Source organism: Saccoglossus kowalevskii, chromosome 12, assembly GCF_978046115.1.
Source record: "Saccoglossus kowalevskii chromosome 12, keSacKowa6.1, whole genome shotgun sequence".
In the NCBI taxonomy this organism is placed as follows: domain Eukaryota; kingdom Metazoa; phylum Hemichordata; class Enteropneusta; family Harrimaniidae; genus Saccoglossus; species Saccoglossus kowalevskii.
Window position 1 is genome coordinate 22,657,445 of NC_140652.1, and position 14,487 is coordinate 22,671,931.

General features: G+C 33.4%; 1 protein-coding gene across 1 annotated transcript in view; it reads right to left on the reverse strand.

Annotated features, from left to right (window-relative positions):
• Positions 1-3,113: 3,113 nt before the first annotated feature.
• Positions 3,114-14,487, reverse strand: part of LOC100377990 (dynein axonemal heavy chain 1-like) — an 87,086-nt gene continuing 75,712 nt past the window's right edge. The window contains exons 68-72 of the mRNA XM_085506509.1: positions 13,726-13,856; positions 12,295-12,439; positions 11,115-11,321; positions 7,184-7,418; positions 3,114-3,939 (exon numbers count right to left, since the gene is read on the reverse strand). Of these exons, the coding sequence (XP_085362635.1) occupies positions 3,818-3,939; positions 7,184-7,418; positions 11,115-11,321; positions 12,295-12,439; positions 13,726-13,856 (840 nt within the window). The 3' untranslated portion in view covers positions 3,114-3,817. The remainder of the gene's footprint in view (positions 3,940-7,183; positions 7,419-11,114; positions 11,322-12,294; positions 12,440-13,725; positions 13,857-14,487) is intronic.

A 14,487-nucleotide genomic window follows, 5' to 3' on the forward strand; every position in this document is an offset into this window, starting at 1 on the left:
CCGTCCCATTTCCATCCTACAGGCTATTTTGTTTGTCTTATTATTTAAATTTAAAATTTGTCTGCAGAAACGGTTGTGATACTTTTCAGTTTCTGTTTTTTCCAATGTAGTCGGTTTGAGAAGGATACACATATGTTAAGATTGGTAATTGGGTCATATTTAACATCTTTAATTTAATATTGATATTATTTGTATTATTCAAATATAGTCATGATTGTATTCATTGTGCTTTGTATGCCTTATCTGCTAGTCTATCAGCTGTAGTTACAATATTACTATTTGATTTAAAAATTACTCCTAGGTATGTGTATTGTTCTTTGACTTCTATTTCTTCTTTTCCATAGGTGAATTTTTGTGATAATATTTTACACCAGTTTTTTCTGAATATGACAATTTTTGTTTTTGATGTGTTGACTTGTAGCCCCCAACTAACTGTATATGTATGAAGGTAATTTAGTGCATTTTGTAGCCCTACCTTTGTAGTAGACAATAATGCAATGTCATCTGCATATTGTAGACAGTTAATATGTTTACCATCTAAGTCTGGTGCTGGCATTTCAATATTTGACAGTCCTTCAATAAAGTCCTTCATGAAGATGTTAAACAATGTTGGGCTTAAAGGGCAGCCCTGTTTAACACCATTATCTAGCTTGAAATGTGGTGTTATAACATCTCCTAATTTTATAACAAAGTTCATATTTCTGTACATCATTTTCATAATGTTATATACTTGACCGTTGATGTTATTTTTCAGCAGTTTATATTGCAGTGCTGTTCTCCACACTGTATCAAAGCATTTGTAACTATGTAGTATACGTCCTGTGGTCCCCTACCAAACACAACGCGTTGACCGCTATCAAAAACAAATCGTTAGAACTGTGCATTTTTTTCTTGATTGTGCCTTTTTTAAATGAACTTTCCCCCGTGATCAATTTGTTTGGAGCCCAGGACATGTTTCAATGAGACGATGACGACAGGGCGCCAAACGAATAAAATACATCCAGTATCCATGGTTACTAACTATAAAGGACAACAGTTGACGTATTTTAAAGTAGTTCTTCACACATTGAATGCATACCCCGTCCAAGCTGTCTGGTATTAAATGGCCACCTGTTTGACTGAGATGACGTCATATCCGACCAGTGTACTCCCAACTGTCGTCTCTTAGGATTAGTATAGAGTGCTGCAAGAGTTTATCTGACCTTTAATTTTGAAATAACCACTACGCCACATGAAACTAATGAATTATGACTGTGCGCACATCCAGTATGCTGGGTAGGAAGGGTGATAGGAAGTTATCGGCTGGCATATTTATATGTCTGTCTATCAGCCGATATAAAGGCTAGGCATACAGTTTATAGTTCCCGGGTGAAAATTAAAACTTGTTTGTTTTATTGGTGTTCGATATTGCGTTGTTTATATACACACTGGACATAATTGACTGAAAATATACCAATCACGTTGTACTTTGCATCACATTGAATGGGTTCAATGGACAACCATTCAGTGATTACTTCAAGGCGTCAAATTGTCGCATACAGTTAAACACGTAGATTGTGTTACATGCATTTTTGACTCAATGCATGAATTAACAGAATCTCAGTTTAGCTAAAGTGTCAAATACCTCATTTTGAGATATACCACTGTTAAATCAGCTAGAAAACATGCTACCAAAAATACAGGAAGTTATTGGAGAGCGGGTGTTTATAATATTCGTTAACCATGGTTTCTCGACAGATATTGACGAACACACTACATGGAATAAATCTCTATTACGGTAAGGAGTATCCGGAGTAGCACTTGTTAATCACAGTCACGTGACGTCAACTGTACTATGGGCTGCCACCATGACGCAAATGGCGATGGACAGCGTTTAGTAGTTAAACAAATTGTCAAGTGTTAATGTCAGAGTTGCAATATAAACAAAACGTAGAAATCTATTTGCGGGAAAATACTCGCAATGCTCGTAGAAAGCAGTGTAGAACCTATTTGCGGTGACTAGTTCCTTAATTGTTCCATGATTGTCCGCAGGCCTGATGAGTTCCTTCATATCCCATTGCGCCAACTAGTGGCAACTTTGGGAGATGATGATATGCAACAGGTATCCAGTCCAACGCCAAACTCACGTTTCACAGAATAAATCCACATGATTTGTACATACTATTTCCCAAAAAGTTGATTAAGATTTGTTATGTCCAAAAAATACAAGAAAATCATAAAAACCCATAAAAATGGTCAAAATATTGCATAAACATGTGGCGAGAAAACTTTATGACTAATCAGCATTAATTAGCCCAAACTTTTGACTGTGAAACCTAATTAATTGTGACCTTAAAATTTACCAAAACCTGACGAAATATTGATGATAAATTTAAATATTGTTCAAAATAGCCTATGGCAAATATGCGCTTTTAGCTGAATTCAAATTTGTCTCTACTGAGCATGTTACTGCACATATATGCAATGCATTATGGGTGAGAGCTTCTCCTTGCATGCAATGGTAAACTAAATTACATGTAATTTCTTTGAAATATATTTGTATTCATTACTTTTTCATCCCATGTCACTGAGCAACATTTTTAGATATAAAAAAATAATCTGACCATAGAAACCAGTTTAAACCTCCTTAAGCCGTACATTTTTGTTATTGATTCCTGAATAAATTACTGATAAATAAATCAATGAATTCTGGGTGATTGGTGAATAGACCAATGAATTCTGGGTGATTGGTGAATAGACTAATGAATTCTGGGTGATTGGTGAATAGACCAATGAATTCTGGGTGATTGGTGAATAGACTAATGAATTCTGGGTGATTGGTGAATGAACCAATGAATTCTAGGTGAAAAACAAATGAAATTCTGGTAAATAAACAAATTGAATTTTGGGTGATTGGTGAAAAACAAATTGAATTCTGGGTGATTAATGAATTTCAGAAAACAAATTGAATTTTGGGTGGTTAGTGAATAAATCAATTATTTATGGGTGATACACCGAAGAATTCTGGGGGATTGCTGAAAAACAAATTGCATTTTGGGTAATTGGTAAACAACCCATTACTGCTAATGGCTAATTTTAACCATTCAAAACACACAGACACAAAACAAAAAAAATGTTGATAATATGAAATTTATTTTATAAATCTCAAAACCTATATATAATCGTTCATTGATATTCACAATGAAATAACACATTTCAAAATATTGGACGGCATGTCAAACTGTAAAGTTTAAATGGACAACCGTGGATCACACATGTCAGAATAAGTGTAGTTGAAAAAATACAGACACTGATTTCCACAATAAAAAACATAGACAATATCACATTGTCAAAACTGTTTTTATAAAATGTTTAAAACGCAATATAATCCTGTTTTTGCTTTCATGGATTAACCCTATTTAAACATGCTGTTACTCTCTGTCACAACAACGCTGTTACAATGAAAATAATTTAATTCATTTTTGGAATGAAATGAAGAGAATTATAACCTGACTCCAGTGGAGTGAAACAGTGTAATATACAACATCAGAGCATCAACAATTTTATAGAGGATGTGGACGGAGGGATTCTCTTGAACAGAATATATAAAAGTAGATCAGGAGCATGGTTAAATAATGTACAACTGTATATTAATTATATATACACTAAACAAATACAAATATCATCATACAAAATTGCATATCAAACAGAACTATTTACATAATTGGAAATGCAACGAACACAGAAAGAATACATTTCACTGCTGGTTAAAAGTAAATATACGCAGCAGGATTCAAAATGTTGGCTGAGAATTGCAGCACCAATGAGTGGTCTTGCATTAGTAGTCCAAGGCACAGATAAGCGCAACTCCACGTTTGATCCAATGGAACTGTTTCTCATTTGATGGCACTTCGACTGAAACAACGTAATTTGTGGAGTGGCCTGTAGTTGACAAAGTACCTGACAAAAAAATGAAAAAAAAAATAAAATGAGATAGAAATCTACATCCATCAGGTAATATTAATTAATCACTCCCAATATCTACAATAGTATTATATTATTTAAAGATCTCTCTTTCAATAACAGCAAAATTACATGAAAAATTGATTGATATGCTGCAATTAATAATTATTAAAATACATGTAAAAGAGAATTATAGCACTTAACTACCAAGCTTAATTTTATTTCAATAAATATTTTGTAACACCTATTGTTGGCATGGGTGACCTCTTTCAGCAGAATTCAGGGGAAAGCAGGGTGACACATTTTTTTTGTACTTTACTGACAAATTTTCATTGAAGGGCCATGGTGGTCACGCCGTTTTCAAAATAGGTCTCATAGCAATGAGTAAAATGTGTGTAAAAAAAATGGCGCTGCACGTGCATCAGCCTCTAATTTTGAAAAAGTGTGTAAAAGTTTATGCTATCGAGCCTCAAATCAAAACATTACAGGCGATATGAGTCGGTAATTTTGATATTGGTTCTATGCGATGTAATGTAAATTATGTTGAAATGACACTGTGTGACGACTGCAGCAGTTTAAACATTGACATCAGAGCTCAGTGTTTTTTCCTATCCAGATGTCACCCAATTACTGTAAAATCTGTATTAGAAGCTGTGGTTTCTATTAAAATGGTAAAATGCGATGCGGTTTCTATTAGAACATATACACAAAAGAGAAATTGTGAATTTTGTGGTTCTCAATTGTTCAAAATGAATGGGATGCAGCTTCTAATACAGATTTGGACAGATTTGTTTTGGATTAGATTTGTTGACATTAATTTGTTACCCTGACAACTTCCAAAGTAGTCAGATACAGGTTGAGATTGAGGTTAGTGGGAGTCCACACCTTAGTGATTCTTGAACCCTGCCTTAGTTTTAAGAAAAATCTCTGTAAGAGAGCAACAAAACCACTGTTTTGTTTTAAAACAAACTGTATATACATGTGCTGACAGCATGCATAGAAGCAGCTTTGTGGTAAATATGTATACCTCATTGCAGGAAAACAAAAGAACAGCTGACATGACATATATTGATGTGGAGAAACACAACACTAGTGGCTGTCTTTATGAGGAAGTGTACCAGGTTGGTTAGAGCGATTAAAGTCAGGGAAGAGGAGTTACAATGAACTACTTTTTTTTTTAATCACTCATGCATTTAGGCAATTGGGTCTAAACTAAAATCTAACAGAACTCAATCCTAAGGGTTGAATACAGCTTAAGCTGGATGGAATCACACAGTATTTTTTGCTGCCCCAGTCGTTAAATGCTGTTGTGTAAAAAAGAAGATATCCAGGGTTTGGCGTTAACTTTTAATTTCACTTTTCCAAAATTCGTGTTGCCTTTATATTTAATATCCCATGTGTATCACTATTCAGTTGCCTCAATCGCAATGTTATTCATTCTAGGCTATAGGACTTCCCTTAGTGCCATACCCTAGGGTTGGCCACTAGAATATCTGCATGAGGGGAAGCAACCCCCCCCCCCCTGTGTTATTCTTTTACCTCTATTTAAGTTCTAGCAATGTTAATTCATATATATAATTTTGCTGTTTTTTTTCATTAAGCTATGTGTTTCACACTAAATTCACACATTAACAAAACATACCAGTTCCAATTTACAAAAAAAAAAAATTGAGATCTGATTCAAAAAAAAAATAACTGCTGATCATTTTATGGAAGAAATATGTACTACAAGCTGTATCAATGAAAATCAGAAATGGCTGACTGGTGGCCATTCTCACATCTACTGCATGTGTATATTAAACAGGAATGTCATCAAACACAATTTCAATCACGCACGCAGTACGTGTTTACTATAATTAGACATAGTCTTTACCTTGCCGTTTATTCGGTGTTATTTGCTTACTTTACTTCCTATGTCGACAGCAACTATGAGTTTAAAATTATTTCTCAGTACTTATTCACAATTTCAACTTGACACATCCACCATTTTGTACACATCATCAAGTATACATGTATATGAATTGATACTAGAGTATTATCGTGCACTAATAATTGAACTTCTGTTTACAGCTAGTTGGCAATAGAATAATGAGTTCATGTAGAAGGCAATATGATCTAGTTCACATGGATTAAGTAGCGAGATGTGGGTGCCGTTACTCAACATTAATAAGTGAACCATAAATGCATGGCACCATACTGGATGATGAGTTGATGCTATAGAGAAATGACAGTCACAGTTGACAGCGCTGTTGAATATACAGTATGAATACACAATATGATACTGATGTGCAATTATTATTGAGCATATTACCAGTGTTCTCCGTATGAAAACAGCGTAGCTTTATGGTTAATTTGCATAACAATACAATATGCTAATAACCTATATTGTATCATTGCTATGCTAAGTGAGCTATATTATTTATTTATCCGAAAATACAGAGTGAGGGGCCTTTACTCTATAATGCTCTGGAGAGAACTATGTTATTACCACCTAAATCTGAATAACACAGAGCAAGGATAAGGCAGGTAGAAGACACATATATTGATAAGTGGCCTAGCCAAGTTTTCTTCAAACCTGTTACATCACTACGTGACAACCACTGTTCATTACTTGAAAAAACAGTATCCAAGCTATTTTTCTGTGTGATTGTTTTTTGTACAAAAGTCAATACGTGAAATAATACATAGCTGAGTAAGGGACAAAGTCAAAAGATCGATGTCGGATAAAAAACTTATTTGCTTTAGTTGGGGAGGGGGTTTGACCTCAAAAAGTTTCCATTCTACAAAAACGATTTTATTTTTTAATGAAGTCAAACAAATCTTGGAGTATTTGTAGTTCGTTTTTTTTCTATCCAATCATGGACAAAAATAACAGAAAATGAAAAAAACAAACATCCAAGACGAGAAAATGGTTTGGTTCGAGTGTAAATATGTGCGTCAAATGAGGTCAATTTCAGGGTTTTTTACACCCACCCGACAACCAACTGCTATGCCATAGTACTGTCCGATTATCAATTTGTATTTAAAGGTGAATGTAGTCTGACGCCATGATCAATAATTATCAATTTAGTTTCGGTTGGGATGGGGGTTAGTTTGGAAGAAAACTAAAGGAATTAAGTTTTTTATCCTACATTGAACTTTTGATGTTGTCCCTAAGCCCGTTCAAAAACATACGAACAAACATGTCAATGGATATTTCAGATCAAGTTCCCCCAAAAAACTAAATTTCAAATATTCTTACCAGCTCTAGTAAGTGTTTTATACACAGGACAGTAATAGATACCACTCTCTGGCTGTACTCTGTTAGACTCTGGTATCAATTGCATCACTGGGAAATCCGTGTACAGTTCTTTAGGACGCGACTCTCCAAGTTGGTGGTTATCATAGTCCCATCTAGCGCCTTCTATAAACAGACCACGGATATAACAACCATTCTTTGGTCGTTCACTCAGTTCTTTTGATTCTTCCTTTCTCACCTGGAAATAAAAAAAATTGGAGAAAAGTAAATAAATGAGCATTTATTTGGTTGTTACAGAACCGTAGAAAGTTTTGAGGTACTAATATTGCCTATGTTGACTACAGGTTTTAAATTCATTGGTTCGTGAAAGAAACAATACAATCAATTGTCAATTACACATTTTCATTGGGTTTAATTTCAGCAGATTTGATGTTATATAGTTATTCAAAATCACTGGTTTATGAAGAACACAATGCATTCTATGCACTAAGTTTTAATTTAGCAATAAAAGACATCATTTTAGCTGGAATTAATTTTCTCTGAAAAGTGTTTTTGGGTGTTTTGTATGGAATTAATTTTCACTGATTTCTGATGAGTTTAATTTGATTTTCACTGAATCATTCCTTCAGCGAAAATAGCGAAAATTAATTCCAAGCGAGAATAAAGTATTTCACAGTACAGATTTGACAGCATACAAACTTTTGGCACCATCAACAAAATAATTTTGTACAATCTACTCCTTTACCACATGAAATGTTGATAAAAATTGACAACAATTTTGATCAAAAAGTAAAAGCAATATCTGAAACTGTCTGTATGGTCCAAAATTATGATGGAATTCAATGAAAATTTTTGCAAAATATGAAAACATATGTACTAAAGAAAAAATATCTGACACTCAAAGGATTAAACTAAATACATGAATCATAGAGTTTAACTTTTGCATATAAATTAGGTATAATTATTGCTTTAATTTCACAAGTCAGTAAAAATCGTGACATTTTTTAGCAGTACAAATTTCCTTGCTGTACTATGACATGGTGTGACTTTTTTTGCTGTAAAATCCTCCAATCGTGAAATTTTCTAGTGGCAAAAATTAATCAGCTTACAGTTGGCAGTGAGAATATTTCCAAATAATAACAATTTATAAACACCAAACAAGCAAATAATTACCACGCTGGTTACGTAGCATGAGACACACTACATGTCATGCGATAAATATTGTTGCATATATAGCATTCGTGAGATGAAATTGATAATGTATGCTATCATTACAGAGTATTATATTAAAATAAGAAATTACAATACATGATAATGACACACTTCAAGATGCAGATTATACTATATGAGATGAAATCTGAGCAAATGATGGAGTTTATATAGATGCTGTTAACGTTACATTGAAGGCCATTCCTTGATGACAGATTGTGAAAGTCATGATGGTGCGATGCCATCTCTACTGCTCAGATGAACTTTATCAGTTTCAAGGGTCAGATGCCAGAACATGAGATTAATTTTGTCATTAAAATGTTTCTTTGATTGTGTTATTTTACATGCTGAAACACGATTACTTAGTTGCTGAGATTTTAATCCATGCGGGTGTAGCCAATGAGCCAGCAGCAGCAACTCCCGCAACAGGAAATATTTTTAGGTAAACATCAAAAAATCATTGTCGACAACAACAACACAAAATCGGCATAAATTTGCATAATTAATGAGCAATTTATGCTAAATCAAAATGTAAACACGATACTAGATTTATACGATGTAGATATACACAAAACGTTGTGGCATATGACCTTTTAACCTTTATCCTTCCAGCCTCATCCTCTTTCAAATTGGCTGGACCAGATAAGGCTCAAAAGAGACTATGACATAGAGGGCAGTAGATAGAGTGAGATGTTAGTACACGCACAGCGATTTGACCTACCTCTCGTATCTGGGTATATGCAATTAAAACACAATGTCAGTAGCACACACATGTGTAAAGAAGAGATAAAGCATAACGCACCACAAATAGAACGAAAAATAAAAAAAAAAAAACATAAGTTGGGGTTAATAGCAATGTATTGTTTTACTGTAAACTGTACGTTTTTAATTTTTTTCTGAGAACGAAAGCAGAATTATTCCCTTTGCAAGTAAGGTATACGAAAACAAATCTCTGATAGCGCAAATATTGAGCCAGATTGCAAGATCTATATTAAACATGGCATTGGCAGTAACAGAATCCCTGTCAGTTTACAGTAATGGCACACTGTTAATATTACACACACAAAAACATAAACACTAATAATATTTCACACAGAGTACTTCACATCATTTTCTAAATCTGTTATACATGTTGTAAATTCAAAATGGTTTCATGCTCTAGTTTCCATGACGACAAAGCACTCTGTGTCCCTAGTTAGCATGCAGCATGGTTAGTTGATTTTTTTTGTGTTTTAGCAAAATGCACTGCAGTAATCAAGATAAAACTACTGAGCTATGTATACCCTTGCAAAACATAGCCAAGGTAAAATTGTATTTTAATATAAAACGTATGATAAATGGGTAGTTATGTATCATCCCCCCAACTATTCAGAAGTAATTAGTCCTATTTTTTAATGCACAGGTGTGTTCTGAAGAGTCTTACATTGATCTGGACGAAATCATTTTTTTTTTTGCTGTATTTTGTGATTATTTCAAACAGTCTAGGTAGTCTGGTGATGTGACATTGTGATAATTTCAACCAGTCTAGGTAGTCTGGTAATGTGACATTGTGATAATTTCAACCAGTCTAGGTAGTCTGGTGATTTGACATTGGGATAATTTCAACCAGTCTAGGTAGTCTGGTAATGTGACATTGTGATAATTTCAACCAGTCTAGGTAGACTGGTGATGTGACATTGGGATAATTTCAACCAGTGTAGGTAGTCTAGGATTGTTAAATGTATAGGAAGCTTTCGATTGCAGCGGATATCACAAAACTTTCTGGCACATTTGTTGTAAATATTAAAACAAAATCTGTTTACAATAGTCATGGTGCTTTGACAGACCACTGTACTTGTTTAAATATTTGTATTCAATTAACCAAATATTTGTCACTTTGTGCATTCTGTGGTGTTCGATATTTTGCAGCTGTTTTGCTGTTTTGACGATAATCAATTAAATCAAAACTGAAATAACAATTATAAAAGCGTTGCACATATGAGAAATATTGTTTTTAAAAAGCGGGGCTGTCGTGCAACACATGTTTGAATTTCACATAGACAGATTGTATTTTACATGCGATATATACGTTGAATATGGTTCATATGGAATAAACATGACAGTGAATGTCGGTATCACCATATAATAGTTATACAGTCAAACTTGTGTTAGTGAACACCTCTATGTAATGACCACCTGCCTTTAGTGACCATTTTTAGGCAGTCCCAAGACACAATGTATGAGCATCCTGTGTATAAAGACTACCCATCTTATGTGACCACCCTTTCAGTATTATTTTTGCGGATGCTCCTTTGTTTAAAGACTAAAATAATAATTGCATTTATAAAGACATTTTTAATTTTCTCAAGTCAAATTAATTCGTTTTTGTTCAACTCAAATAAATGTGTTTTTGTTGCAACAATGCCATCTCATTATTTTCTGGACCAATCTTATGTCATATGTATGAGTTGGCAATCCATAAAAAAATAACTTCCACATAAAGACCACCTGTCTATGAAGACCATTTGCATGAAGTCTTTTGTGTAGTTGCTATACACAGGTTTGACTGTGTAGTAGAATTACCCAGTACAACATTTTGGATTTAATTGTAGAGCAGACAAATACAGCTCTTTGCATACATATGTACAGCATATGTTCTAAGTAATGAGACCTCTTCAGAATACTGCCCTCTATAGTTGTACACAAACACGAATGCTGACAGCAGCGCGATAAAAACATTTCTTACCTTAAAATCAAATGAAATAGTATCAATTGATATCACAGCTTGTCTTGCATAGTTCTGCAATGTTCCAGTCAGGAAAGCTTGTGGAAAGAAGAACCCGGAGATCCAGAATACGCTGGGAATACCATTCTCTATCCACGTCTGGATAAATTCCATTCTTTCTACCAAGTCATTTACCCATGATGCAAGTGGTTTTAATGATGGATATGCCTGAGTAATAAAAAAAATATTAGTAAGTAAGGCTGAGAAAAAAATAAATATGTTTCTCGTTTCCGCGCACATCATTTTGAACTATGCGCCTCAGACGTTTTTTTTTTTCTTCTAAAGCATTCCAAAATGCACTTGTACTTGTCTCAAATTTCTCCCATTTCAGCTCAGTAAAAAAAAAAAAAAAGAAAAAAAAAATTGCCTCATTTTAAAATTTCCATGAAACGAGAAACACATTATAATTACTGATATCATACTCTATTATCAGTGATTGATCAAATAACATCATATCTATTATACAATAAATGCAATTTGCAGTTTATATGCACTTCTGCTAATTCAGAAAATAGAAGAGACAAAAAATCACCAAGGGTGAATTGTGTGTACTCATTTGTAAATGCTCAACAGCACTAGCTCAGGTCTGTACTGTGACAATTATGGTATATCTGATAGGATCATGCAAATGTAGTATCTTTGATGCAATCATGTTATCTTTGGAATCATAGTATATTTGATTCAATCATAGTATATTTGATGGAATCATAGTATATCTGATATAATCATCTGATGGAATCATAGAATATTTGCTGGAATCATAGTATATTTAATACGATCATACAAATGTAGTATCTTTGATGGAATCATAGTATATTTGATTCAATCATAGTATATTTGATGGAATCATAGTATATCTGATATAATCATCTGATGGAATCATAGTATATTTGATGGAATCATAGTATATTTGATATGATCATACAAATGTAGTATCTTTGATGGAATCATAGTATATTTGACTCAATCATAGTATATTTGCTGGAATCATAGTATATTTGATACAATCATACAAATGTAGTATCTTTGATGGAATCATAGTATATTTGATTCAATCACAGTATATTTGATGGAAGCATAGTATATCTGATAGAACCATCTTACCGGTATTTAATGGAATCATAGTATATTTGGTGCTCACCTTATTAGCCCACATATCAGGCACTTTGTTGATGTATAAACTATTTGACATCGTTTCCAACTCTTGGGATAACACAACCAAACCTTTCAACGCTTTCAATAAATCTTGCAATGATCGATGAATGACATTCAATAACCGGTTATATCTGAAAACAAACATAGCAAGCATGTTACGGAAGTGATAATTTATAGTGATTTTAGAGAGTATTGGGATGTTGATGTCACCTACTATGATGAATGAGAAAACAAATGCCACAGGGTTTTCAATAAATGTTGATGAATGACTTTCAATAACCGATTATTTCTAAAAAAAAAAATTTGGCATGTTACAGTGGTGGTAATTTATAGTAGCTTTCGAGAGTATTGGGTTGTCGATGTCACCTAATATGATGTATGCAAAAACAAATGCCACAGAGTTTTCAATATAATAAGCAATGATCAATGAATGACATTCAATAACTGGTTATATCTGAAAACAAACATAGCATGTTACGGAAGTGATAATTTATAGTGGCTTTTGAGAGTATTTGGTTGTCGATGTCATCTACTATGATGTATGCGTAAACAAATGCCACTGGGAACCTGTGCTAAACGGTTTTCACATATCGGACTAACAGGGCTGGGATAGGAAGATATATAGGAGTATAAAGTAAATTAAACATTTCGTTTTCAATTTAGTTCAATAAGATATTTTTGAAAATTTATATTGTTTGAAATCTAGTATCCCATCAAATTCCTTTTTTTCAGACTTTATTCAAATTTATATCTGGATAAAATGTTCTAGATAATTCAATTTTGAAAACTTTGTACATTTTCATGTATTTTCTTATAATATCTTTGTTATTATTGTATCAAATGGATATAATTTCCTTTTGGCTATAGCTCTTGATCAAAATTTTGAAAAGAAAATTGAAAACATTGCGTAGTGTTACTTGTAAGATTTGTGGAAAAACTCTCACTGACCCCTGTAAGCATCATAAACTAAAGTGATCTTAAGTGGTTACAACAATATAAATTCTGTTTCATACTGGTAACCATGACCTTCAGTTTAGGCTAGCTACAGTGCTCCAGTATTTCAGGATTTGTCACCATAGCAACTGATTTTATCATTTTTTTATGGTGATCACAATAATCAATGAGAAGTACTCTGCATATAAACAGTTGGGTATGCAATTATAACACAGTGAAATCTGTAAATTTATAAATGAATTTATTAATTTCTTCACAAGGGGATGTCTTTTATTAGGCATGTTTATAGAAAAAGGATTGGAAAAGACAGTTGGTTTTAGATTTCTGGACCAACATTTTTTTAGATGTACACAGGATTTTATGGTGTACAACAAGGTTTGATCACAATTCACAACATATGACATGATTGGACATTTATGTCAGACACTCTTGCAATGAACCAATAGGAGCCAGCGATACATACCTGATAACTTCTTGTATCAACACGGTATTCATAGATTCTTCATATCTGACTGGGTATTTCTGCATTACCATATTCAAATCGATCGGTTTCGGTGCTTTCTCTAAAATACCCTTGGAGGTTTCTTCAATGACCTGATATGAATAACAAATTTATTAAACTACAAAAGTTGATGATCTGCGCCATGGTCAATATGGGTCCCATGCGACATGTACAATGTAAAACACATTTATTCATACAAAATTGGAATCCTGATGCCTGTGCCTTTCTGTATAGCAAAGCACTATTAGTAAAGCTAGGCTGTTTCATATACTGTAAAATACTTAATTTTCGCTCGGAATTAATTTTTGCTATTCTCGCTGAAGGAATGATTAAGTGAAAATCAAATCCAGCGATTATACCTTTTTTTCCTATATTTTACATTCAACTCATCAAAAATCAGTGAAAATAAATTCTGTATAAAACACCCAAACAGTTTATTCAGCAAAAATTAATTCCAGCTAAAATAAAGTATTTTACACTACTGTATTTACTGCATGGCTAATAAGATAAATCGACCAATGAAATGGGGAGTACTCTTCTTTTTTTGTACCAATGATGCCAGCCCATAATATGTGAATTTGAATACATTTGCATGGCTAATAAGATAAACAAACCAGTGAAATGGAAGCACTCTTCTTTTTTTGTACCAATAATGCGAGCCTATAATATTGCATGGCTAATAAGATAGACTAACAAATGTTTCTGGATACTGTATTCATCTCA